This window comes from Astatotilapia calliptera, chromosome 22 (genome assembly GCF_900246225.1).
Source record: "Astatotilapia calliptera chromosome 22, fAstCal1.2, whole genome shotgun sequence".
NCBI classification, from domain to species: Eukaryota; Metazoa; Chordata; class Actinopteri; order Cichliformes; family Cichlidae; genus Astatotilapia; species Astatotilapia calliptera.
Window position 1 is genome coordinate 8,462,824 of NC_039322.1, and position 26,504 is coordinate 8,489,327.

Below are 26,504 nucleotides of genomic sequence, written 5' to 3' on the forward strand. Positions count from 1 at the left end.
AGTATTTCCAGGAAATGTAATTGATTTATTTATTGTTAGACTGAAACACTCCACCTGTCACCTGTAACCGATTCACAAGTCTGACACAAAAATTGTCTAATGACAATCTTGCTCTAGTAATGGCTACAAGTCTGAGAAGACCAATAATAATTCATGTAACTGAGTCACCCGTAAGATGAGGGTAACATGAAGTGTAAAGTGTACGTTAAGATCCATTTTTCACTAACTGGAGCATTTCTGATGTGGCTTCATTAACTATACATCCATAGTGTAGTGGTTTACACATTTGCCTAACACGTGAAGGCTCCAAATTCCTCTGGGGTGGGATCAGGTGTTAAATAAATAAATAAATCTGCCAAATCAAACATGTGGAGCTACCTGCTGTGATGAAAGTAGCTTTTATTAAAGAAGCAAACTAAAGTCTACATTTAATGACAGGAGTGTGTTTTTCTGGCTCATTTCCATCAATTTCCAGTATATAAAAGCACAGCCTGTAAACTGATGTTTACTGTTGGAAATGAGTGAGGTTTGCAGGTGATCAGAGGGACGAATAGCCTCCTTTTTAATGCAGTAAGTGTTTAATCAATCAAGTATAAGACAGTTTAAAGGTTTATAAACAATTTTTTTTACTGATACAGTTAAGAATATTGATACAGCAATGTAAAGCTACCATAATGCACATACCTATGGACTTATGGGTCATAATGGGCACTAGATGGATTATAATAAATAGTTGAACACAACATCTGTACACAGAAACATTGCCCGATAATCCATAGAAATGTACATATACAAGTACAACATTTATAATTCCATAAATTTACGAATGACGAATCCTCCAGAATAAAATTGATATCATCCAGTATTATGGTTCTTTTTTATTTTTTTGAATTAAACACAAGCATTGACTGAATTTATAAGGAATTATGTACAGATTCCTAAACAAGAAACTCCATAAAGGCACAATTGTCTATACAACATGTACAAAAAAAAAAAGAAAAAAAACTGTCTGGAGCTGACAATTTGGAAAAAAAATTAAATGATTGGTCATCATCATCATCATCATAACTGTCATATGATTGCACGTACAATATGAATGTCAGCATCTGTGCTTTGAAAGGTGATTTGCTGAGAAACAAACCCCTGAAAAGTGTTTTCAGTCTTACAAAGTGACAAGAATTACAAAAGGAGAAGAAGTGTTTCCACTTGAGGGTTTCAGGTGGCAATGACCAGTCGGTCTTCATCGTCACTGGAGGCCTCATTATAGTCTTCAACTACCTTCTGCCAGCTGGTCACTGGTGGCGGTCGTAGAGGTGCAGGATCACCAGCTCCTTCAGCTGCAGGCTGTTTGGGGCTTCTTGCTTGACTCTCAGGAGCTGGTGATGGATTCTGCTGGAGGGATTTTTCTCGTTCATCCCTCGCCACAGTCTGTGTGAGCTCTGCTCCACTGTTACCTCCGGGGCTAGCCCTGCTGCCTGAGGTCAGTTCTGGAGAGGAGCTGACCTTAAAAGGGGTGGGTGGTGAACCAAGCCTGTGTTCACCATGAGGTGGCTGTGTTCCCAGAGCTTCAGGGCTTCCCTGCCTCTCAGAGGACCCGGGGAGGGGACTGAGGGTGGACAGAGGGCTGAGCGAAGGAATGATGGCAGGCAGGGCAATATTTACTATTTGCAGGCCTGGGACGTGTGTCTGCGGCCCAGTGCCGCTTTGGGAGGTGGGGTTGGCAGCTAAAACCTGCACTCCGAGGGCAGCATTGAGGGTGAGGCCTTGCTGGGGCAGCAGCTGTGTGGATGCCAGGCCTGTATTGGTCAGTCCCATGAGGTTAAGTGTTTCCAGACCCACTGGCTGGATCGTTTGAGCCTGCAGGCCAGTAACCTGCCCTAGAGGGAAGCAGGGTACAACACTGCTGATTGGTTCCTGGACCACAAGTGGCTGAGTTGGCAAGCTCTCCGTTTGGGGTGGAGTGTTGGGAGCTGGCAACGGGCTCGTGTTTCGATGAATGACGCTCAAAGCTGGGATGGTGAGCTGGACGGGGCCCGCCTGGATTGGCACAAAGGTAGAATAAGCCGCCAGGCCAGCAGGGACCAGCTGGATCCCCCCAACTGGAACCATACTGTAAGAGGAGCGAGATGGCTGCTGAGAGTGCAGGGGCAGGTGACTGAACAGGTGAGTCTGGGTCTCTGCTCCCGGTGTTTGTGATACACCCTGTAGGGGGAAGTGTGAAGGAACTTGAGAACCAAAGGAGGAAGTCTGTGTGCCCCGGTCCACTGGTATACTTGACTCACTGGTTGCCACAGCAGGAGACGCAGAGGTGTCCTGTGAAAGGAAAAAAAATATCGTCACTTCTTGACATTATTTTGGCAAAACCCAAGTTTAGAAGATATCTGGATGAGTCCAGTAGACCTATAGGATTATTCACCTTTGCTCAGAGAATTCAGAGGAGTTTTGTGGAAGTGCCTTGCATGCAGGAGTCAAAGTAAGGGTATGGATAGGAAAGAAGGGAAGCAGACAGGGAGGGATGGGGGGGGACACAGTGAGAAAATAAGGGTCTCACCTGGCCTATTTTGGAGCCCTTGCCTTGCACTGGGGGACTAGGGGGCACATCAAAGTCTGGGTAGTCGATGGACATCTGCCTGCAGGGTGACACTGGGCTCATCATGTGCACCGACTCTGTGTCTGAGGTGTAGGACTCTGATGTGGTGGCAACAGGTGGAGGAGAGTGAAGGAAAGCCATTTGACTGCAGCAGGACCCCGAATGCTTGCTCAGGAACACGGGGCTCATCATGGGGACAGATTCGGAGTATGTTGTGTGGGATTCGGGAACTGGAGGCTGGGACAGAGGGAGGGAGATGGAGCTGATCGACATCTGGGCTAGGAGTGCGCTAGGAGGAACGTCAGCCTCTTTGGAAGAGATGTGCTGCGGGCTTGCAGACACAGAAGGATTGGTAGAGAGTCCCGACTCTGCCTGGCTGTCCTCCTCTTCCTCCTCGTTGTCATCATTCTCCTCATCATCAGGACCATCGGAGTCATCTCCATCTGAATCTTGGCGGTCAGCACTGCTCACCTGACTGCGGTCTCCTGCCGAGGAAATACGTGAGAAGAAAAATTGAATTCTTGTCTCTGAAATCTGCTGTACTTACACGTCATCACAGCTAGAAAAAAAACTCATTCACTAAATAACTTTGATTATCATCCAAGATTTCTTTCTTAAAGTGAGAAAAAACAGCACTGAAAATCCCGCTACTCGTGGATGTTTTGTACTGCTGCTGCAGTGTTTCACACCCTACACCACCATACGCCCCTGAGCTCCATCACAGGCAGAGGAGGAAAAACAAATAAGCTGTTAGAGACTTGGACCACAGAATGTTTTCAGGCAGCCTCTCTCTCCCTCTCTTTTTTTCTAAAATTAGATGCAGCAATTTCCTCTTTCTAAACGCTGTGCATGTCGCCCACATGCGCTTTGAGTTAAGAGGAAGAAGCTGCATTTAGAATTTCTAATTAGACCGTGGCAAAGCCATTGATCGACATAGCAACAGAGCACAAGCAGGGACACTCCATGTTTTATATTTCATGCCATTAAACTATTAAAAGAAGGGCAATCCTGCTGTTAGAAATCAAAGCTGACTGTATAAGTAAATCTGAATTAAGTCAATATTATATATGCAACTGTAGTAATACAAAACTCATATTTTACAGACAAACTGTTCATCTTATAGAAGTTATGGCTTTTGTGCAATTCCCTCAAGGAAAACCCCGAGGAGCAAAGCACCGTACCAGAGTCCTCAGCATCCTGATCGTCAATTAGACCGTCAGGCACCCCCATCTCCATGCACTTCTTACTGTGGGCCTTGGATTTCATGTGCTTGGTCAGATTGCCTATAACAAAAAGGGAGGCAATGAGGTCTTACGGGTGGGTAGAGCTTGAACAATAGCACAGAAGGAGTTTATGTAAGAGTATGCGGTCTTTGGGAAAGCTCTATGTAAAGGGTGAGTAACTGATAAAGACATTTTTAAATGAACGTGGGTTGCTGACACCAAGTACTGTTCTGCAGTGTCGCGTGGGTAGGCAAGTTCGATAAAGAATGGTGAATCATACTGTCTTGGTTTAAGAGATGGTGGAATAACATTTTTAATTTCACAGCTTGTAAAAGGAAAGAGTAAATTCTTTCAGTTCCTGTGTGTTACAGATACAGAGTTTGATATTGCAAAATCAGGCGTGAGAAAGAGCTATAACTTTTAAAGACATTAACAGAACTACATTTGTTCCTGTTAATACGAGGCTGCACTAATTATCAAAAGACAAGGCAAATGAAAAATCATACATGCATGTACTGCATTTAAAAGGGACTTATTCAGCTGCATTGTACGAACTATAATCACATGGCTTTAACACTCACCTTTCGTCTTAAAGGAGAAATTGCAGTGGACACAATGGTACGGCCGGACATCAGAGTGAGTACGGATGTGTTTGCGCAGCATGCTCGGCTTCTTGCAGCGAATCCCACATTCCTCACAGATGTATTTACCTCGCCCACGGCCACGTACATAAACATACTCCTCGTTAGATTTGTACCTGTGGGTTTGAAATGTAACCATGAGCACAAAATCTAACATAATGTTGCTAACATTTTGAATATAATCAGATTGTTCCGTTTCATACCCGCCATCAAATATTTTGATTCGCCTCGGTTCTGTTGTAGTGACCAAGTCCTTGTCTGAATCGTTGCTGGCTTGAGTCTCTGGCTGCACTTTACTTTTGGTTTCAACTGATACAGACTTTTGGGTTACTGGCAACTGCAGGAAAAAGATGATATTTTTGGATGTGACTCAAGAAACAAGTCATCATTACAACATTATGATATTTCAGACTTTGCAGAAAGTTAGTCTTACCCTGGGCATGACATCCTTCAGCTTGCCTGAGTAAGACAAGATGTCCGATTTCCCACTTGTTTTTATGGCTGATGTGTAGTGTATTTTCTTGGAGCTCTGCTTGGAGTCAAACAAAGACATGACCACCTTGGTAGGCAACCCCAGTGGGTTAGGGTTGTTGGGTTTGGCTGTCCAGGTAGCGTATGCTGAAGTCTTCAGGTCGGTCTGTTGAACATGGAGAGGTTTCCTTTTCATCAAAAAACACCATGTGAAAGTGGTGGTGGTCTTCAGGCTGGGGAAAGACAGGCGGTGGCTGTCTTTTGTGTTAACCACAGACACAGATGTGGTCAATTTCACTTGACCACCGTGGAAACTGGAGGGCCTAATTGGGGATTTGGCTGGAGTCCACCTCTGTTCCTCAGCTTTTTCTTGAGGCTTCAGATTGTTGTTGGCTGGCATGGAGGTTCCCTGGCTACCAAGTGTAGTATTCAGGATAGGGCCTGTCTCTTCATGAATAACAGTTATTGTATCTTTTTCTATCCCAGCACCATCAGGTGACATAGGTTTAACATCATCAGTAGCCTCTGAGTCCTTCTCCCCATCTGACTTAACCTGGGGCAGAGGTGGGGCCTCCGTCTCAATGGGACTGTCCACTGGTTCAGTTGTGCACACCTGCCTAACGAGTGTCAGCTTCCGTTGTCGGGTCACCTCCGACATCTTGGAATTAAGATAATTGACTGATCGTCCATCGGTGAGGCAGGCCACACCATGCTCATCTTTAGCTCGTTTTTGGTGCTTTTCCATGTAGATGTCCAAGCTGTTTGCAGGTGACAACATTCGTTTGCTTGATGCAGTGGGTTCCTGCTGCGGGCATAGTGTTACTGATGCCAGTTTCTGCGTGCAATGTAAAGACCCAAGAGGAGTTTGTTCTACAGTGCGGTTATGAGGGCCTCCTGTCTGAGCTTGAGTCCTATCTTTCTTTGCAGTTGTTACAACACGAAAATCACTTTCCACACTGGGAGTCGACGACAGACTATTTTTATTGGGCACAGAGTGAGCAGGGTGGATCTGCTCGTGAGTTATCAAGATCTGTGGCAGTGGTACAGCACTTCCTTGGGTTTGATCAAATGATTCTCTTCGCTGTTCACCCGACAAAACAACCGTCTGTGTTTTACTGTCTGCAGCCTGTTGACTGGGTTGAGCTACATACAAATTTTGGATTACATCAGATGATTTTGAAATGCTCAAAATCGGATTGGCAATTGGTATTGTTAAAACTGGCAGGGCTATCTGAGCTCCCTGTGTGCCAGAGAAGGAAAAGGTTTGGCCTGTTCTCAGAGCTGGACACTGTAGTTGGTATTTGGGCACAAAATGGTTTTTTTCTTCTGTGTCAGCTGGTTTGTTTTGGATGTTCTCTCGACAAACCAAGATCTGGTTTAGTGGTTGTTGTATCTTTTGGCAAATTTGAACCCTTGATGTTTGGTGCCAAGGATGTGGAAGGCCATGGACTTGAGGCTGCTGAGTTGGGCTACCCAAATTAATGCTCTGCACCATTTGCTCATTCTTTTGCAGTGGTGGTTCTTCTGTGTGCAGGACAAAGGGCTGAGGCACTGCGCGCCTGCTAGTAATGTGAATCTGCTGGGGTCTGTTCTGAGTGAAAGAGCTAACATTTCCAATGAGAGGTTTATCTAAAGGAGCGGCAGCTTTCCTAACAGGTTGCTGACTTTCAGGTCCAATTTTTAAAGACATCTGCCGAACTAATGGCCCCCGTCTCCTTTCAATTAGTGGCACCTGGGAAAGTTGGGAGAGTTGTCCACTTTTTGGCTGTCCAGCAGGTGACAGAGATCTACTTGGAGATACATTGCCAGAGTCAAAGGATTTGCTGCGGTAGTCACATGAAATCTCCACAGAGGGTTGAGTACATGTGATCTGTTCAGATGCGGCACGCCTCATCATTCCAGGCACACCAAGGGTGTTGAAAGCTGTTGGCAAACACTGAGTCTCTGGAATTTTACCAACGCACTCTCCTCGAGAAGGACTCTCCGATCTAGATGGCTCATCTCTGTCAAAAGAGGCTGAGATGCTGGAGCCACGAGAAAGACTGCTGTCCCTGCTGAGGCTTCGTGAGAGGCTCGATTCAAAACTGGATTCGCCCGATGAATGATCCATTTGAGCCAGACGAATTCTCTTCTTCTTAGGGGGAAGTTTCTCTGCTGGGAGCTTTGACAAACTCTCACTTCTCTGAGGCCAGCTGAACTGATCTGCAGGTTTATCTGCTGGTTCAGCAGTCTGTGTTTCATGTTCTCTGTCCGGTTCCACTGTGACTAAAATCTCAGGAACTTGAATGTTATTTTGACGAACAAGGCGAGACTGATGGATAGGAGTAGAGTGTTCACCAACTGGTGCCACTGTCCTATCAGTGCACTGCTCCTTTCTTTGTTTTCCATAATCTGTGCTCTTAGGTTTTGATATGGTTTCATGGTAACCATCAGTTAAGACACCAGATGTCACATCTGATTTGGGTTTGTTCAGGGGATCCTTCTCCATGCTATCAACAGGAGAGATTCTCTCAATAGACTCTGTCTCAAAGGAATTGGGTCTGCTGAGAGAGTTGGTGTGTCTGATGACTGAAGTGCCGCTGCCTTGCCTTTGCAAGTCTCCTTTAGCAGGGGTACTGATCTGGGTCTCTCGTATTGGCGAAAGTCTGGAATCTGGAGAATTAATGCCTCTTGCTACAAGCTGTATCTGAGGTAGCTTTGGCTGGTTGATTTTGGGTTGTATATCTACTATTACAGCATGGTGAGGAAAATTCCTGTTTGCCAGAACTGCTGGTAGCTCAAAACTAACAGAGCAAGGTGCACTAGTATCAGTTGGAGACTGATCATCCTCATCACCAACACTTTTCATTTTCCTCCTCTTCCTGAATGATGTCTGTTGATCAAGTACCCCTGGCCCAGTTGTGGTTGCTCCTGCTATGGGCTGCTGTAAATTAACATGAAAAACATCTTGGTCAGTTTCTTTGGCAGCCATTGGTTTGTTTTTTGGACCATGAAGTTCAGAGCAGTAGAATTTCTTGTGAGTTTCAAAGTTCTCTAACTTTCTGTACCGGTTACGACACGTTTCACACTCATACATCGTGCCTTTAGTCTGCTGAGGTTTTCTGTTTCTTTCCTGACTGTGTTCAAAAGACCTGCTTCTTTGCATGTGCTCTGCAGAATTGCTTTGTCCGATATAGCCCTCATCCATGGAGCGAACAGAGGGGAGACCATGTCTCTCATTGTGGGAAAAGTCCTCTACTGCTATTTGTCTGACCAAGGTACGAGAATGCATTGCAGGATTTGGGGTTGATGGAGCTGATGAAAATACATCGTCATTTAGTGCACTAATTTTGTCATCACATGACTGGCTGCTGCGCAAAGGATGGGGGACAGCAGCAACATTAAGGGGAAGAGCAGTGTGTCCTGGTGTAGTAGGCATAGAGTTGCTCCTTGTTATTGGCAAACAATCCATCGGTGGGTATTGGGGGGGTACAGAAAGAAGAAATACTGGCTTTGATTTATCTGTGGGAGTGAATGGAGATTTGGGGATGTCTGAGCTGGAACTTGACCTTCTTCCCATTGGTTTAAGATCAAACTGAAAAGAGTCTTTAAATATGTATGACTTCGGGGAGTCTATGCTACCTCTCCTTGAAAGAGAGGTCCTCCTTGGCTTTACACTGTCCAGCTGCTTGTTGTCAACTACTATCTCATTATCAGATATCAACTTTGTAATTCGTTCTTCTAAAGAGCGTGCACTGGCTTCTAATCGTGGACGCATTTGTCCGTCTATCGCCCTTGGTCTCTGCTCATGTGCTACATGCATGACTGAGGCAACCACAGGAGGGACATTAGGAAGAGTGTTCTTGGCAATATCAACATCTACTGGTGGAGTTATCTTTACAAATGGACTGGGTGGACTCATGGCCTGATCAGCACTTTCAGAACGTGAGAAGTAACCTGAATCAGTGCTTCCCAAACTACGTGGACTAAGTAGACACTTAGGCTGTTGCTGCTGAGAAAAGTCTGTTGCTTGTTGCCGCTGAAGCTGAGCGTGCCCACTTAACAGTGGAGACTTGCAGTGTTGGTCTTCATCTTCACTGACGGTTTCTAGTAAGGGATTTGCACCATCCACCCCTTTCAGAGATGACAAGACTGTGATATTCGATCTCAGACTGGCAGTCTGGAAGTCTCGTTGTCGTTGTGCAGCAGCTTGCTCAGGTGCTGCTCCTGTAACTCTCGGACTATCCGCCCTCAGAGGGGAGACATTAACTGGGTACACAACAACTTTTGGGAGTGCAGCTGTTACTTTAGGCTCGTGAGCTCTCTGAGCTGGGGATGATTTGACTGAGTCAGAAACACCGGATAAGTCCACTTCCCCATGGTTGGCTTGTGTTCCACCTGCACTCAGTAAACTGTTTTCAGACAAAGCAGCCACGCTGCTTTGTGACGAGTCGGGGTCTAAGTCGGCAGTGCTACCTTCCTCATCGCTGTCTCCACTCTCCTCTGCCTCTGAATGTGTTCCTGTGGTTTTGTCAGACTCTTGAGATAGCGATCCACCTCCTGATTCGGAGCGTGCAATGAGACCCAGTTTTATGGCATGAGCATGTGATTTCTTGTGTTTGTACAAGTTGCTCTTGGTTTTGAATGAGAAGCCACAAGTAACACAGGGATATGGCCTTTCTCCTGTGTGAGACCTGATGTGTTTGAGCAGCACACTGGGTTTTGCACATGCCCGGTTGCAGTATTCACAAACGTACTTTCCTGGTTTTTTAGGCTTTTGGTCTTTGGAAACCTGTTCAGCACCAAAGGTCATAACAGTGGTCATCTGAACTTGGTTGCTGCCTGGTGTAACTGGGACCTGAATACTGCTGGGAACACTGGCTGAGAGGGACTGGCATGTGTGCACAACTGGTGGTTGGCTTTGTGGCAAAGCACTTGAGCCAGAGGGAACAGGAGCATGAGTTATAGTAGATGGTCCTGCATTAAAGTTTATGTGCAAGCTAGGATTTTCTGGATTGGAAGCAACGGGCATAAAATGCGGTGTAGCAAGGGGAGCGGTACCCTGTGGACCTGTTTGTAGATTTCCCTGTATTGGCGCTGCAATGCCAATGACATTGCCCTGTTTGTCAATATAATAGGTCTGCATATGGGAAGGTTGGGTCTGGAGACCAACATTGACACCTGGCATTGCTGTGATTTCACCACTGGCTTTACCGATGGCTGTGACCTGCATCGAGGCTTTCCTCTCAGCCAGTGTGCTAAAATCAGGCTCCATGGCCTTAAGTAGAACATCAAGTGGAGCGCTGTTGGCGTAAGGATCTCCGTCAAAGCTGGAGTCTTGGCTTTTGCTTTCTTTAGGCTTTAGAGTTCCTTTAGCAGTAATCAGAGTGTCCTCCTCACCAGCTGTGAGCTCAAGCGATGGTGGCCTAGAAGATGATTTTTCCTGCTTCAGCCTTTCAGCCTCAGCAGAAAATGACCCCTTGTCAGGGGACGCTGCAACTGGTTGAGCATACTTTTGGTCACTTTCTCCACTGGGCGATGTTGAAAGATTGTGGGAAGGACTGTTGGAGGAGGAGGAGCAAGAATGCGGAGTTTCCTTGGACGAAGATCCTCGGAGAGCAGATTCAGCAGATGTTTTTGACTGCAGGGGCTTCTTCACTGGAGATTTTGGAATTTTCTTTAGCTGATTCTCTGCAACAACCTTCTTCCTCTTAAGACCCTTTATGCTGTCCGCATTTCTTCGACTGCTGTCAGATAGCCCTGTGGAGACAGAGACAATAATTAAGGTGGTATAATAACCATTTCCTTCATCTCCTCTCTTCCAGTGCTACCACAAAGAGTTAGCACAAATGACATTATTGAAAAAATTAACTTCTACTGCTGACAACCTTGGCTTATAAAATGAGTTTAAATGTAATCTCTATTGGACACAGGAAATAACTCTAATGCCATTTTGAAAATCATATTTTTCGTATAACTAACTCTTCTTGTTCCATGAAACTAAAACAAAAATGCACACAGGAAAAGAAAAAGATCAACAGCTCACACACTACAGTGCTTCTGTTTTACCCCTTTATAGCGCATGAAGAATGTTTGAAACACACTTTAATCTCAATACCAGCACCATCTTCCAACTGGAAACAATAAAACAAGTAGACTGCAGTCTATTAAAATTACTGACTGTTCTGTTTTTGCTTTATTTCCCACTATTTAAATAAATTAACTACTTTTACTATTAATTCTGTACTATATAAGCTGTGTTATCTCCAGTGACAAATAGTGACACTATTCTGGATCATACTGCACATTTACATGTACATGTGTTATCATTTTAATCCAACTGTAAAACGAATACATAACATTTGTGGTTGTTATATATAAAAATATGTCTTAAACAGCTTTTTGAGAGCTTCAACATTCCAGTTGTGAAAGCTTTCTCTGCAGCCTACTTTGTTTTCCATCAGCTTATCGATAATTTGTTTTATTTAGATAATGATAGACGTATACTACAGTGAAGATACTTCGCCCTCGCACTCGTTAGCTGTGTGACTAATACCACAGAGACCCACGCTTTATTATGCAAGTAACAGTCACTTCTTGCCCTTGTTGATAAGAAATGTTGACCTATGAAGGCTCGGCTGATCAGAAAATGGTGCAAATAACTAGCGTATAACAAAGTACATCTGCGTGCTTACTGAGCTGCATTCTTATAATAATAGGTGCACTGTTTTAAAAAGGGCACACCCATGCAATGGTGTCCCATAATAATGACTGAGGCAAGTGTTTTCATGGGCATGTTGCACAAGAGTAGCAGTGTCACAGCCTGTCACAGTTTCCTGGCCTGTGTAGGTATTTCCCAAGATGACTTCAGGGTTCTTTCAAGGGCTTCCCTTTACATAAGTAAATCCATTCTCCACGCAACCATGCAACTAGAGAGGCTTTAAAACTGCCATGCAATCAATATAACAAGGTCTTCTGAACAAACCCTGTTTTTTAAAATAACCTTTTCTAATTGATGCTTAAAAACAATCTTTGTACAAACTGTAGCTAAAAGACATGGGAAAGGCAATATTTATTCATCCAAACTACACAAACCAGTTCTCAAAAAAGGGACGTGACTTCACCACAAGTTTTCCATCATTAACAGTCACTGAGATAAAAGAAGCCCTTTTTGTTAACCTTCTCCTCATTTCTAAACACTCTTATGTTCCTGTAACTGCATTAAAATAATATATTTAATGTAAAATAAAGGCGATCCTTTAGTTATCTAGACCAAGGGCAATTGACATACTTCTTCATAAGGCAGGTTGCCAAAGAGATTACCCTTTGACTTACTGGCAGTGATAAAACTACCTGCTGTACTTTAAGAGGTGGACTGAGATATTTATACCCTGTTTAGAATCACCACCCAATCCCATTTACAGTGGATGATTCAATCAAAGGTTGAGTGTCATTAAAAGGAAAATGCACAGCAGGCTGATTCTCAGGCACAGCTTAGTCAAACTGGCTTTTCTATTTCAATGTAGTTACACAACAGTCCACTTATCAAAGAAACTGTTCGTGTGTTCAGTCGGGGCACAATGGAAAGATTACTGAGAATTTATGCACACAGATCAAAACAAAGGAAACATTTTATGGTAAATACACTGGTCCTTATTAGGGCTGCCACAAACGATTATTTTGATAGTTGACTAGTCACCGATTATTTTTGCGATTAGTCGACTAATCAGATCATCATCCATTGGACGTAAAACGTACAGCTTATTGCACCAGCAGCATCTGCTCTTATATAACTATCATTAGCTTACAGCTTTAAGTGTTTAAGGTCTGTGCTAACTAAATATAAAGACAAGATGATAGTTTATTAAATTTTAATGAAGTTTGCAGATTGTTTTGGTGAAGTTTAATAAACTCCTTGCTATCTAAAATATAACAGGACACCGGAGTAAATTCTCGAGCATCTCACACTTCTGATAATCAGCTGTCTGCTTGACGTTTATTCAGCTGTGTAAAAACTATAACTTTAATCTCAGCCAAACCGATTTACTCAGGAACAAATAAAATACTGAAAAAAGCCAAACAATAACATTTCAAGTTATCTAAGTGACTCATATATCATGTTTAACCTGAGTAGCGAAAGACGGTGGTGGGTTTGAAAACGATCTGCCGGGAGTCCGGTGTTCTCACGGCTCTAGTGACCTAGCCCCCGGCTAGCTATCGAGCTAGTGGGTAACAGACGTCTCCGAAAACGTCGGAGCGCTTTTGAAAATATGTGGTGTCTTGATAAACTGAGCAGATATTTGAGGTTTACACAGCTACATTCTCGCCTGAAAATATGTTAAACGTTTATTTTGTGACCCAGAAAGAATAATAAGAGTAAAGTTAAAACTAACTAGCTGCCGCCATTGTTGGAAACTGAGCTGGGCTGCGCTATGAATTCTGGGATACAGCTTCTTCTTCTTCGGGGTTTAACGGCAGCTGGCATCCTTGTACATGCAGTGCTGCCATCTTCTGTTTCAGTCCGTTTTTACACTCTTAAATCCTACTACTTATTCCTGTGTCTTTGGGATCTTACAAAGCTTCAAACGACGCGTCGATTATTAAATTCGTCGTCGACGATTTTGATAGTCGACGTAATCGTGACTAGTCGACTAATCGTGGCAGCCCTAGTCCTTATATAGCGCTTTTCTACTCTTACTGAGCACTTAAAGTCCTCTTAAGCGCACACAGCGCACTCTTCTTTGCCGTTGAGCCCTTTTTACCCTTTACGTACACGCTCTAACACCATCTTGCCCAAAGAAAATCAACACAGAGGGCTACAGGAGCTGTGGATCAAACCCTGATCTTCTGATTAGTAGATGACGCAATTCTCCAATTTAATTGCCGGGTTCATCTTTAGAGGAGACGGATAATAATAATTTATATATATTTTTTTATTTCAATTTAACTGCAGCATTATCACATGATTATGAATGGATCGTGAACAAAAAAATAAATAAACTCCATCCACCAGATCGCTGGCAGCCCATCGTGGTTTAGGGGCTGAATTTGGCAACAGCGTCACACACCTGTGAAAGGCTATGTCGTAGGCTCTACATAGATTCACTGCAGAAGTATAAATCACACATTTCACTGGAGACCAGGTAGAAATTACAAGTTCACACCAACCTGGAAGCATCAACAGCTCTACAGTACTTGGTAGTTAAATATCTAATTGCTTTTAAAACCTTAAAATTTAAATGGGACATTTTTGTGCAACCACATAAACATCTGCCACTAATATCTGCTTTCATGCTCAGAAGACATGATAAATGCATCAGTCTTCACTAAAATAAAAAAATAAAAACCCCCACACATGATGTTTATAAGGGCAGTTACCTCTGCTCTCTTTTTACCTTTAAATACAGTACTTATATCAGGTTTGCAAGCCTTTCTAACATTAGCTGTACCTCTTACAATAAACATGAGTTCAAGCACTTTATTACCATAAAAACCTTAATGAGTCTGCCTGTTTAAATGCAGGATTTATTCATATTAATAACAGTAAATCACTGTTGTTTTTACTTTTTTATTATAATTTTTTTCAGTGTTTTTGCCCGCGTACCCTGAAGCACTTTGGGTTTCCTCTGGGTGAAATGTGCTTGCCGTGCCTCACTGATGTGACCGATGTAATAATCTTTCCTTTCCACATCAGTGATTTTGCATTTATTTTGCGCTTTTTGCTTGTGCTTTATTTTAGGTTAAATTACTTATTTAATTCACTTTAAACCCTGAGGTGGTGAAAGAGAAGATATTCTACATTAAAAATGAAAGAGAGAGCTTTCCTCGCAGTTCTCTGGAAATTGCAAGTTTTGATAAGAGATCTCTTACCTTTCTGTGAGCCTTTGGGGTCTTTAAGCTCTTTCTGTGCCTCCTCGATTTTATCTGCAACACAAGAACAGAAACCATTTTCAGCACAGAGCAGCGCGCTCGACAGTCGAGGCAGTGCAGAATGAACTAATGATTCTGGGGATGCTTCCCACACGGCTGCAGCAGGATGAAGGTCTTTCAAATGAAAAACAGACATTCTTCCATAGCAGAGAGAGTGCACTATTCCATTATGGAAACTACTGTAATCATATGAAGGGGGGCGCACACAAAAACACAATCACGCAGGCACACCCACTTACAGAAAAGAGCAGTACGAGGGTGTTTGATACACAGATTAAGTTTGCAAACAAGTCTATAAGGTGGGTTCGTTGTCATTATCACAGTGTGCGCTCTAACCCACAGATCAATTTGCATATTTAACTGCAGTTTACGCCCCTCGGGGGGCACAAGAGTATTCAATTCAGCTCTTCTATATGTCACAGCATATCACCCACATCCAGCAGGTTAAGAACCTGTTTTTGTATGACCCATATGGATGTGTGGGAGGTGACGCAGTACTGTAATCAATATTAATTATATAGACTGGCTCGTTGTGGCGTGAGTGGGTTATACACAGTGGAATAGAGGCAAAGAGATGAGTTAAATCCTCTGGTTTCCTGCTCCTGCAGGGTCACTGCCACTGGCTGTGGGAGTGAGGAAGGATACAGAATATGAAAGTACGTGTCCAGCACTCATTATTTCTAATTTATGTTCAAAACTCTGACTTCTTCTCCAAGTTCAAGCAACAGGCAGACATATTTATTCATTAAAACCATAACAATAAAAAAATTCATATGAAAAATGAAAGTGCAAACTCATTACTTTCAGGAAATCTGATGGACCATTAGCAGCTCTTTCTTCTTTTCCTCACTTTCTATTATGCAAAACATATTCTGAGCTGTTTTGACAGCTTTGTTTCCTGGATACTGCAGTAATTTGACTTTTTTTTTGCAGGCTTCTATAAGCAAAATGTAAAATTCTGCATGCAACACACAATACCAGAGCCTGGCCACTACTGTAGCATGTCCGTGCCTTCCCAAACCATCCATGGAAACTGGATGGAAAAACAAACCCACAAAGACTTCTATGCCCTGCTTCTGACATTAGAGTGCAAGCGGAGTCCTTGAGGACCGGTGGGAGTAATTTTGCACAAATGTTAATGGAGAGTGAAAGAGGATGTTCCTCTGTGGTTCCCAAATTTACAGTCCAATGCCGGGAATACTCAGAGGGGAGGACACAAGCAGGCCACAGAGGAGGTCAGGGATTATGTCATCATCTCTGTGTGTTTGTGTTACTATAGTCACACCCTTCTCAGTCTCTCTCCCTCTCTATATCCCAGGCACACGCCGCGAATTACATAATGCGTCCCCACCCCTGCGCTGCTGTAGAGCAAAACAAAGGCACCCTGCCAGCAGAAACACAGCAACCGAGGCACACGAGGAGAGGGTAGAGCGTTTGTTTATCTGCACATCTTTAACAAAATGGTAGATAGAAAGAGAGCAAAGACAGAGGTACGCATTTGTTTACATATAAATGACCACGTGAACGCCCTTGGCATCCAAAGGCAAAGGAACTGCTGTGTTTTCCTGACAACGAAGGCGGCACGGTATTTCTCCAAACAGAGAGGATCCCGAAGCTTCCCTCAGAGTCACGGCTTCCTCGTGTAAATATCTGTGCTGCTGCAAACCAATTTGAGATAATAAATGCTTATTTTAGTGGTCGGGAGGTTCCGAGGTAGACTTCAGAGAGCATATGCTTCATAGTCTACACAGCGTGATATACATATGTCTCGTATTAGAGCACGCTGGCAAACAAGGGCGTAAGTGATTACTGCCCACCAAAAATCTTATTAGTGGTTGTGTATGTTAGGAGAGCGGAGTGTAAGCTATCATAGAGCATATTCTTCTTCTTACATAACAAGCTGCAAACACGACCCCCTCGCGCTGAATGACACCCATGAATTCGAGCTCTGGAGCATGGAAAAGATCAGGAAACCCCAGCGTGGGTGAATGGAAAGGGGCGAGGCAGCACTACCTTCAATAAGGACGAGAAAAATATTCTACTCAGAGCGCCCGAATTATTAAACAAGCAGGGAATTATTATGGGGTTGCTCATATTTGCCTCATTATGGCTGCTGGGGTTGCTGAGGTAGTGTGGGTGAGGGCTACATGTGGGCTTTGCGACCATCCCAGTGCCATCTAAAAGAAAAAATTGGTGTAATTGTACCATAACCTCAGCAAAAACAGCACAAAGGAATCCATACAAAATGTTAGTGGTGATGAAAAGCAGAGCGCTGCATTGTGTAACATGACCACAAAATTTGAAGGAAGCGAGAAAAACAAAAAAACAACACAGTTTGAGGACATTAAAGTCAGACAGAGCCACTTATAGGGCAACTGCTTACAAGTGTGGTTTTAAACAGAGCATAGAAGGGAAGAAAAACTATTTGTAGGATCCTTGAACTGCTTTTTAAAAACACTGTGCTGTACATACTCCAATTCTTTTGGCTCCTTCTAACCATTAAACACAAAAAAATGATCATCGCCCTTACAAAGCACATTGGGCTGCTGCCCTGGGAGTTTGGTGCGCTTAAGTAGACTGTACTGTAAGCAAGAGGCTTTAATAATTTAGTGGACCATGGATCGATATGCAACTTAAACATGCAGTGGTACTTTGTCTTACTTAAATCACAAAGGAGTCTGATGTGCAGCTGATGACTGTAAAGAGATGTACAGGTTGTTCTGTTCTCCTACAAATGAAACAACAGGACAGCAGCGAAACGCAGATGGAAGTTCACCCTCAGTCTCGAGGGTGCCGACTCCTGATCTTTGATCTATAAAACGTGATATCTCAGGATATGATCAGGCTGGGAGAGGCCCGAGTGGGCGGGTGCATGTCAATTAGGCTGAGGTTAGTGGGCGAGGGAGTCAGTCTCCTCTCTGGTTGCTGTCATGACAACCACAAATCTTTAATGCCCCCCCCCCCCCCGCTCGACATCTTCCAGCCCACTCCTCTCTCTGTGCTGTCTACGATGACTAGGAAATATGATTACCGTTACCCCCAGGGCAAAGATGACGTAACGGCAAAGAAAACGTTCACACCTTTCGATACCAGCGCCCACCTGATGTGAGTTTACAACCTTGCACTTATGGTGGGGGGGGAGGAGTGTTGGGTAGGAGGGGAAGCCCATCCAAACAGATGAGCTGCAGATCTAAACATGATCTAAACTTCTAAAAAAAACAACCTATGTCAAACTAGATCCCCACCCTCCTAATGGATAATAATAATATTACATTTCACCCTACATCGAGCAGCATCACAACTGCATCTCCCTGGCACTGGATCCCCGCTGAGAGTCCCTCTGCCTGTTGGCCAACAAATAACCACCAGGCTCATACACCCTCCTCCCGTCACTGCCAGCTTGTAAAAATTCATATTTTACTCAACAGCCTTCCCTGCTGGGCCTCGCCGAGCCAAATGGCGGCCATCGACAGCACTGTGGCAGCGTTTCATGGCAGCCATATGCACAAAATTCACGTGTTTCAGATGGCCCCAACAGTTTGGCTTCAGCTTCCCCTGTTATAGCATCAAAGATGTGTGCGTGTGGGGAGGGGGATAATTGTTTTTCACAAAAACAGCATCTGCGAGGGGTTTGAGGTGTCATCAGTATGCGCGACACTACACCAGCACACCAACGAGAAGCCCGAAAACTGCTGCTGGACCATAGTTTGAGCCGTCTTTTTAATCACGTCTGAGGTACTAAATTAAAACAAATTCTGTGGAAACGGTTGGTGTCGTGTCCGTGATAGTTCGATCCAGATAGGTGGACTGAAGTGCCTGAAGCTGATGTGTGGATGATAGCAGGAAGCAGGAGGACAGCGGGCGCTTATTGCTGGATCAAACGGGAAAGAGGAGAGGAAGAGGAGAAGGAGAGCGGAGATGACAAGATGGGATTCGGCAGCTGCCCCCCTCTTCGCTGTCACTGCGCGGGAGGGAGTTTGGGATTATGTAACTCGAGCACCTCCACCAGCCTGCTGTACCCACCCGGCTCTGTGCAAACACTCACTCACACGCTACCATCAAACACCCATCAAAGACACCCTCACACTAACTGATGCATGCGCTCACTCACAGACGAGGACATTTTCCAACTCCGTAAAAATGGGCAATCGATGGTGATAATTAGTTGAGCAACCATACGCTAATTAGCAAATAAAGCACACTGATCATTTATGCATAATTAAGTCATTTATTAAGGAATATATGGTACTCCACATTCCCTTCCTCCAGCTGGTTTTCTCTGCTTTGTTTACAGATCATTAACTAAATAATATTAAAAAAGGTAAATGAATTCATGAATTAATAACAATTTAAAAGAAACAGTAGATTGACTGAGATTAAAAACAATTTATTGCAGTCCTGCTTCGAAACAGCACTAAAGCATTGAACCTATTCAGGTAACTGTGGGTAAGACATTTGCTGTTTAGATAATGTTCCTGCTTTTGTTTGTCTTGTGCAGCTTTTAAAAGAAATCTGGCAGTTTCACATTTGGCTCAGGGGGCCAAGAAATCAATTTATTGGCAAAAATTATTAAGAAAGGATTGTCAGCATTAAGTGAGAGATAAAACAGGCATATACGGTAGAAATCAAAGCTTATCTGTCCTTTAATTGATTAGATAACAGACAAAATCCACAATTTACTTTATTTCCTCATAAAATATTTAGAAATCTGCTCTCAGTTGTGTCTCATTTGATACCAATTCCAACAATATGGGTTCCTGAACTGTTTTTAAGGAAAAATTGGCAACATAAACATCTTTTTTAATTACTATTACTTAGCAGATTAATGAAATTAGTATTTCAGCTGTGCTGTACGTAGCTTCTCCTTACAGTCTTTTAATTTGGTTCCCTCTGATTAGAGCAGGATTAATAGACAGAAAGGCTGAAATCATGCCAGTTGCACCAGCTGTAGGAAATAAAGCCGTCTGCAGCCAAATAGGGAACCATTTCAACTCTGATAAACGCCCGGTTTGTTCTTTTATGTAATTATAGTTTAAATGACAGATGTACAGGCAACAATATTTTCTCTTCTACAGAATCCTGATCGCTCCCTGAATGGCTTCATTTGACAATGACGCTATTATTAAACATGGGCATCCCCTCGTACAATACTCATAACAACAGCTGGCAGATGCATGAGCTGTGCAGAACTCGCCGTCACCTTTAAAGGCAGTCTGTCGATCTCATCTTTGTCTCCTCCAGAGGAGAAACTGAGTTTTTGCTGTCCTCAGCAGCTGACCGGTGCAATAAGTGTCCATAAGGGTTGTCATCAGTGCGTGACACATTCTTTATCATCGCGGACACACCCGTGAAAACAGCCTGCCGGCGGTCTCGAGCAGGGTGAGCCAATCTGAATGCAGAACTGAGACTGAAACGACTCGAAGGAAGTACAGCTTGTGCTTCCTGAGTGACCGAACAAAAGATGAGGAAGCGCAGAGGAATCCCCAATCGCACTGAGTGTCCCATTACCCTGCAGTCAATCATCATCACCAGTCAGCTCAGCGCGAGGCGACTGCCACTCCCGCTCCCTTCCTCGCATTAGCTCCCTCTCACTTTATCAAATCTAATCAACACAAAAGCACAGACACAGAGAGAATGATGGGAACACCTAACACCGATGAAGAGGGAGAGAGCATAAAGACTCGGGACAAAAATCGAATCTAAAATCTAATGCGGGTTAAAATTTCTTTAAAGTGTTTTTCTGCTTGATTTCTGAGATCAAATTTCTGGACGGATTCTTAGTTTATACTTGAAGAAGGTTCAGTTTCCTCTGTTGCCGTTAAGTCAGGTCTTTGAAAATAAACCTTTCAACTGCATAGCGTGATACTGCGTGTGCAACACGTTTCATTCTTTTTAGGACTGATTATTTTAATTATGGTTATTGGCACGTTAATATTGATACACCAGTTAAATATTTGAGGTTTCCAAAAATTTAAGCAAATTTCAGTCTTTAATCATTGGACTAATATATATATATATATATATATATATATATATATATATATATATATATATATATATATATATATATATATATATATATATATATATATATATGCGTCACAAAATTGATTCCCGCCTGGGGCATCTGTATCCAGTAAGGGTCCTAAGGCTAGACCCCCCCATGCGAGCCTACTGCACACACATGCTATGGCAAGGGGGAGCCAGGACGACAGGTCAGGGGGGAGATATCATCACTCCCACCTGAGATTGGGTAGCAAGCCCCAAGTGTGATAGACCACTAGGATTGTTGAGTGCAAGGCTACGAGATATATATCTTTTTTTTAAATTAGGAAATTTAAAAGAAAGTAATGTACTGAATGCATGTGTTGTAAATGTATATAATTTTATTTATGTATATACATTTTAAAAATGATCTGCCTCAGGTGAACACTAACATAAAATAAGCCTATTTTTATGATGAAGTAGAAATATTTCATAACAAACGAATTTTACAAAATTGTAAAGACTGGACTCGATTGTTTTCTTTAAAAGCAGTCTCTGTACGCATTTAGAAGTTGACGAGATGAATGTAGTTCATAAAGGTAAATGCTTTTAGTCATCTAGATGCAAAATGTTGACTATTTAATATCTCACTGCCTCCTTTGATCTATTTTTTTTTCCCTAATAAATGTTTTCAGTGGGTCTGGGCTACGGGCTGGACATAAACTCTTAATACAGATGCTGTGATGTATGTAAAATGTCTTGCTGTAATAAGTAAGTCATTTTATGGAAAAAAAACCCAAACCAAACCTCATCTGAATAGCAGAGAACCCTTTAGCATTAACGGTGGCTGCACCGGGGCACAGGGAGGTCAACTGTGCTGCTGCATCCACACATGCAAAGTAAAAGTTTACTATGCAAATAAAACGAATAACAAGGAAAAGATCCAGAAACAGACTGTGTTACTGGTTTTTGAGTGAGCCGCAGAATCAGGTTACAAACGTAAAGCCGTCCCAGTGCTTGCACAGACTTGTCCCTTACAGAGATTCCTTCTGATTTTCTGACTCCTTCAGTTATATTGTGTACCACAGATACGTGGCTGTTATTTGCATATTACTTGGAGAAATGCTATGTTTTAATTGCTGGGACTGTTTGCCCTCAGAGTCAAAGCAGAGACTCCTTCCCAGTTTTTACTTCTGCAAACCCCATTTATATCTGAACAAATACGTTTTTTTTAACCTAAAAATAAATATTTTAAAATCATTATTTTCTCTTCATGTTTACATTTTACGCAGTGCGCCATCAGTTTTTTGGAAAAGTGGTTCAAGGTTGCTGATCCTCATCCTATCCTGCCCCCCCCGCAGCCTGGAGATCAGCTGCTGTCTGCTAAACATCCCACGAAGCGGGGGCGACAAGGTGGAAGGGATGTGGATGAAGGGAGGCAGGAGTAGAGCTGTTTACCGTGTTGTTTATGAGCAGCGTGTTGAGTGGAAGTGACAGCAGCAGGGCAGGTAAGAGTTAAAAAAAATATTTTAAAAACCCCGGCATCAACTGGAGCTTCAGGCGGGCAGCTTTTAATAATGTATCACCATCAAGAGAGGAGAGATGAGGATCTTATACACAGGGCAGCAAACACACACACAAGCTGAACAATGCCGTGACAGAGGTGCACTTGTCTTAGTTACCTCTAAAAATAATGCTAATAAGAGCTAAAGCTACTGCATCCTCACAGTGATGAAGCTGCAAACACCCAGTCAACAAATGAAAAATAGATCACACCCTCCCTCCTGCACACAGACAAAGACAGAGGTTTGGTGCGCTATCGGTACAGTACTGCTGCCTCCGCAGGAAACTGTAGGTGGAAGAAGCAGCAGACTGGAGGCCACTGATTATTGGGACCGCGTGGGCACCCTTGTGAAAAATTGATATAACGAGAAACCTACCGGGTGGGTAGAAGAGTGCGTGTTTGTGTTCATGTGTAGGGGTTTTTAATGGTGCGGGCGGAGATGAACGTGAACGTGAATATTATCCTCTTCTATCTTTTTCGGTCCACGCACGCATTAAAAACCTTCTCCCCCAAAAAGCTGTATGCACCAAAATAGACGAGAGAGAACCAGACTTCCAAACGCAAAGCCAAGACACGATAAATGATGCGTTCCATCCCGCAGCTGCAAATCACGGAAGGTGTCAAGCTCGTTTTGTAGAAAAATTATTAACAAGCTACCCAAGAAAATTAAGATGCTGCTGCAGTTAATATCCCAGATTTATTATTTGTTTCTAATTTATTCCAATAATTTCCTCTAATCTTTACTTTAGAAAAAAAAAATCAAGGTAGTTTCTACGGTTTATGGTTTTCCTTAAAACGAATAGAAAGAATTGACAGATACAGGCACCAGTTTAGCTCACTGGTTGAGCAGATGCCTGTATGACTTATGGCTGTGGGGCAGCAGCCAGGGGTCGAGTCCGGCCTGCAGCCCTTTGCTGCATTTCTTACCATGCACTCGCTCCCTCTTTGCTGCCAAACTGTCAAAAAAGATAAAGCTCAAAAATAATCTTAAAAAGAAATTTGAGTCGTGCAGAGTTGTGATTTCTCTGGATCTCTGCAGATTTGTTTCACTGTTGGTCAAAGCTTGAAAAGTTGTTCCTTAACCCTTGAACCAAAATGCGAAGTCAAAATTGCATTGAAACACAAATTTAACCAGGTGTCAGAACTAAAACAAAACCAGACCAAAAAACAAAATATATTCAACTTACAGAGTTTTAAAACAAACAAAAAAACCCAGCAGAGCCGTAGACGTACTAGCACTAAAGTAAAAGTGGAATCAGGTTTGGGTGTAACAGCTGAAGTTTCTGGTCAAGACTTCCTGTTACCGTTTGCAGTCCAACCATGAAAGCAGATAAAATTGAAAAAGATAAATCAACATCAGAATAAGCCCAATGATTAAAGACATTATTTCAGCCAATGTCTGTTTGTAGAAATTATTCACCTGCATTCAGTCAAAGCTGATTGGTCGGTCCTATTCAGAAGACTTCCAGTACCAAAAATCACGTCTTATGCCTTCAAATTCCACTTTGTTGTTCATATGCTGAATCTGTTTATATATAACATACTCTCAATATAACACCACTATTTAATTTCAATGAAACAACTACTTTACACACGACTGCGACTAATTATTTCATTTTGTTTCTATTAAAGATTCATTTGGGTTTTAAATCCGTCACTTAATTGTTGGGTTGAAAGCATCGGAAACTAGTGAGAAATTTCCATTAGAGCCATCCAGAGCTTAATACTTTACACCGTGCTTACAGTGATTTAATACACCGAGGGAAACATTTAACATGTGAGAAGCTGAAATCAAGAAATATTTAATCAGCCGTAGAAAGCGTTAGGACCATCAGAGATTTGGTTAATCAGCATTAAATTAGTATTAAAATATTATTCGTCACATAAAAACACATGCACGGGCTCGCCCCGGGTTATTTATCCATCGATCCATCGACCAGAAGCTTTTAGTATTCCCAGTTTCCGTCTGGCTCTCGCCGCCGACCGAGCTCTCTCAGCTGGAACAGCTTCCCCCTGCAGCTACGGTGATCTACCACAATAAGAGCACTCAAACCCCAACTAACAACACAACTCTTCTCATGTTCGACACCATGTAAACTCTTAAATATGGAAGTAAAGTTTGAACTATTCATTTGAAAAGATATTAAAATGCTTATTCAATCATTCAAACCACTAAAATCAAATCAAACTGTTATCAGTCAATTCCTGATTGTTTCAGCTCTAGCACACATTTCCTGTTCTGTGAGGAAAAAAACCCTTAAAAACCCTTAACTGAACTGTGAGCAACTTTTCAGTTTGGATTTGATGTCACCGTTTGAGCCCGACAGTTTCACATAAGACGTGAAACAGTCACTGAAATTTAGCAGCGAGCTCTCAACTGTACACAAACACCCACTTCTTTCTTTGAGGAGTCTAAAAAAAGAAGAAACTGGAAGTAAAAACAAGCTGCATGTCAAACTGCATCCAGTCAGCGTCTCGAGTTCCCCCTGGCTGCTGAGGGGCTGTGACACAGAAGAAACAACGCTGCGGCGGTTCCGCTTTACTGAGCTTGGCGACGGACGGCCGATGTGGCGTCAAGCGACGCCTCGATGGGCCGTGTGGGACAGGAAGCACATTTCAGTCACTTCAGCGTGAAAATAAATTTTGCACACGTACGGTGAGCTCCGTGCGTCACACAAGCAACAAGGAGGAGGAGAGGAGGTAGGAGGCAAGGGGGGGACCATAAGAATTTGAGGTTTTGAAAGACCTTTAAGGCATTTAATATTCAGATTAATGCAATCAACCCACCTAATTCAATTCTCATTATGATTTTTTTTGCTCAGAGCAGACCACGCTACCTCAAATTTAAGCTTTTCAAATATGATCCTTCCTTAAATTTGTCTTGAAATGAATTAAAACTGAATATTAGTTAGTTTAGCAGCTGTTCTTGAGCTACTTTGTCATTATTACTGCAGATTTCCCATCTGTTTATGGACTTATATTTGACATAAACACTCACTTAGTATAACTAATGCCGAGCATTATATATTTATTTACTTTTGGACAAAATATTAGCAGGCAAATGTTCAGAGCAGGGGAGCATTTCATCAACAGGAGGAATAAAATGAAAGAATATTTTGATGATGTTGTGACAGTAAGAAAATGAATACCTCTCACACATCTGGACAGTAAATCTGAAGCTGAAGTGAGCAGGTAGTTATCTTAGTATGAGGTTAATTCTAATTATAGTGGGAAAAACAAGCTGGAAATAATTGTTAGTTCCACACAGGACCAGTATCGTCCTCTCCAAATCATGCTGGTACAGTCAGCAGTAAATAATAAATGGACTGGTACTTATAAAGTGCTTTTCTACTCTCACTGAGCACTTTTTAACTACAATTCAGCCATTCTTACAAACACAAACATTACTGTGATGAATGCAATGAGGAAAACTTGGGTTCAGTGTACTGGGGTTGAACCGCCTCTTATCCTCACTAAAGCTATATTGTATTTGCAGCCAGCAGAGGCTCTAGGACGTTACTGGTCCTGCAGAGGAAGAATGAGCAGCAGTCTGTTTTTCTTTGTTTTGCGATGGCTTGTTTTTACGCTGGATAATGTGTGATAATGTGGTGCGATAATGCGGATTCACTTCGTTTCCTTCTGTTTTCGCTCTTTATGCTAAGCCAAGCATCTGCCGGTTCGAGGTGTATATGCTTACTACGCACGCACACCTGTCAGAAATAAAGTAAATAAGCATATTCGCCAACTATACCTCCAAGCGGCAACAGGAAGCTAAATGAGGCTTATGAATAACCAAACTAAATGCACAAAGGTGCAAGCACGTTATAGCCATCACAGTGTGCGGTCAACATTTACTTAACAGATGACAAGAAATCCACAGAATATTTTTAACCACTTTAAAAAGACGTCACCTCCAGTTTGCAGAATCTGTGGTGCAGGGTTTTCACTATTTTTTGACTAAAGGCAAAACAATGATGAGGAGGGGGAGAAAAGCCAAAATAATAGCAAACGTGTCAGATAAATACTTGGTTTCATTCGGCATAAATGCAAAACAGTTAAGCGCAGATTAGAAATGACATATTTACATTTCAAAGTTAAGAAAAAGTGAAACTTCATCACAG

General features: G+C 42.7%; 1 protein-coding gene and 1 long non-coding RNA gene across 9 annotated transcripts in view; one reads left to right on the plus strand and one right to left on the minus strand.

Moving 5' to 3' along the window:
- Positions 1 to 26,501, plus strand: part of LOC113014986 (uncharacterized) — a 107,258-nt gene extending 80,757 nt beyond the window's left edge. For both annotated transcript variants that reach the window (XR_003271039.1, XR_003271040.1), the window contains exon 3: positions 22,112 to 26,501. This is a non-coding gene — a long non-coding RNA (uncharacterized LOC113014986). The remainder of the gene's footprint in view (positions 1 to 22,111) is intronic.
- The window catches only part of hivep1 (HIVEP zinc finger 1), an 82,659-nt gene continuing 56,711 nt past the window's right edge, over positions 557 to 26,504 (minus strand). For all 7 annotated transcript variants that reach the window (XM_026156777.1, XM_026156776.1, XM_026156774.1 and 4 more), the window contains 7 exons: positions 14,775 to 14,828; positions 4,888 to 10,664; positions 4,658 to 4,791; positions 4,395 to 4,570; positions 3,772 to 3,873; positions 2,552 to 3,075; positions 557 to 2,313 (listed from right to left, as the gene is read on the minus strand). In XM_026156777.1, the coding sequence (XP_026012562.1) occupies positions 1,216 to 2,313; positions 2,552 to 3,075; positions 3,772 to 3,873; positions 4,395 to 4,570; positions 4,658 to 4,791; positions 4,888 to 10,664; positions 14,775 to 14,828 (7,865 nt within the window). In that variant the 3' untranslated portion in view covers positions 557 to 1,215. The remainder of the gene's footprint in view (positions 2,314 to 2,551; positions 3,076 to 3,771; positions 3,874 to 4,394; positions 4,571 to 4,657; positions 4,792 to 4,887; positions 10,665 to 14,774; positions 14,829 to 26,504) is intronic.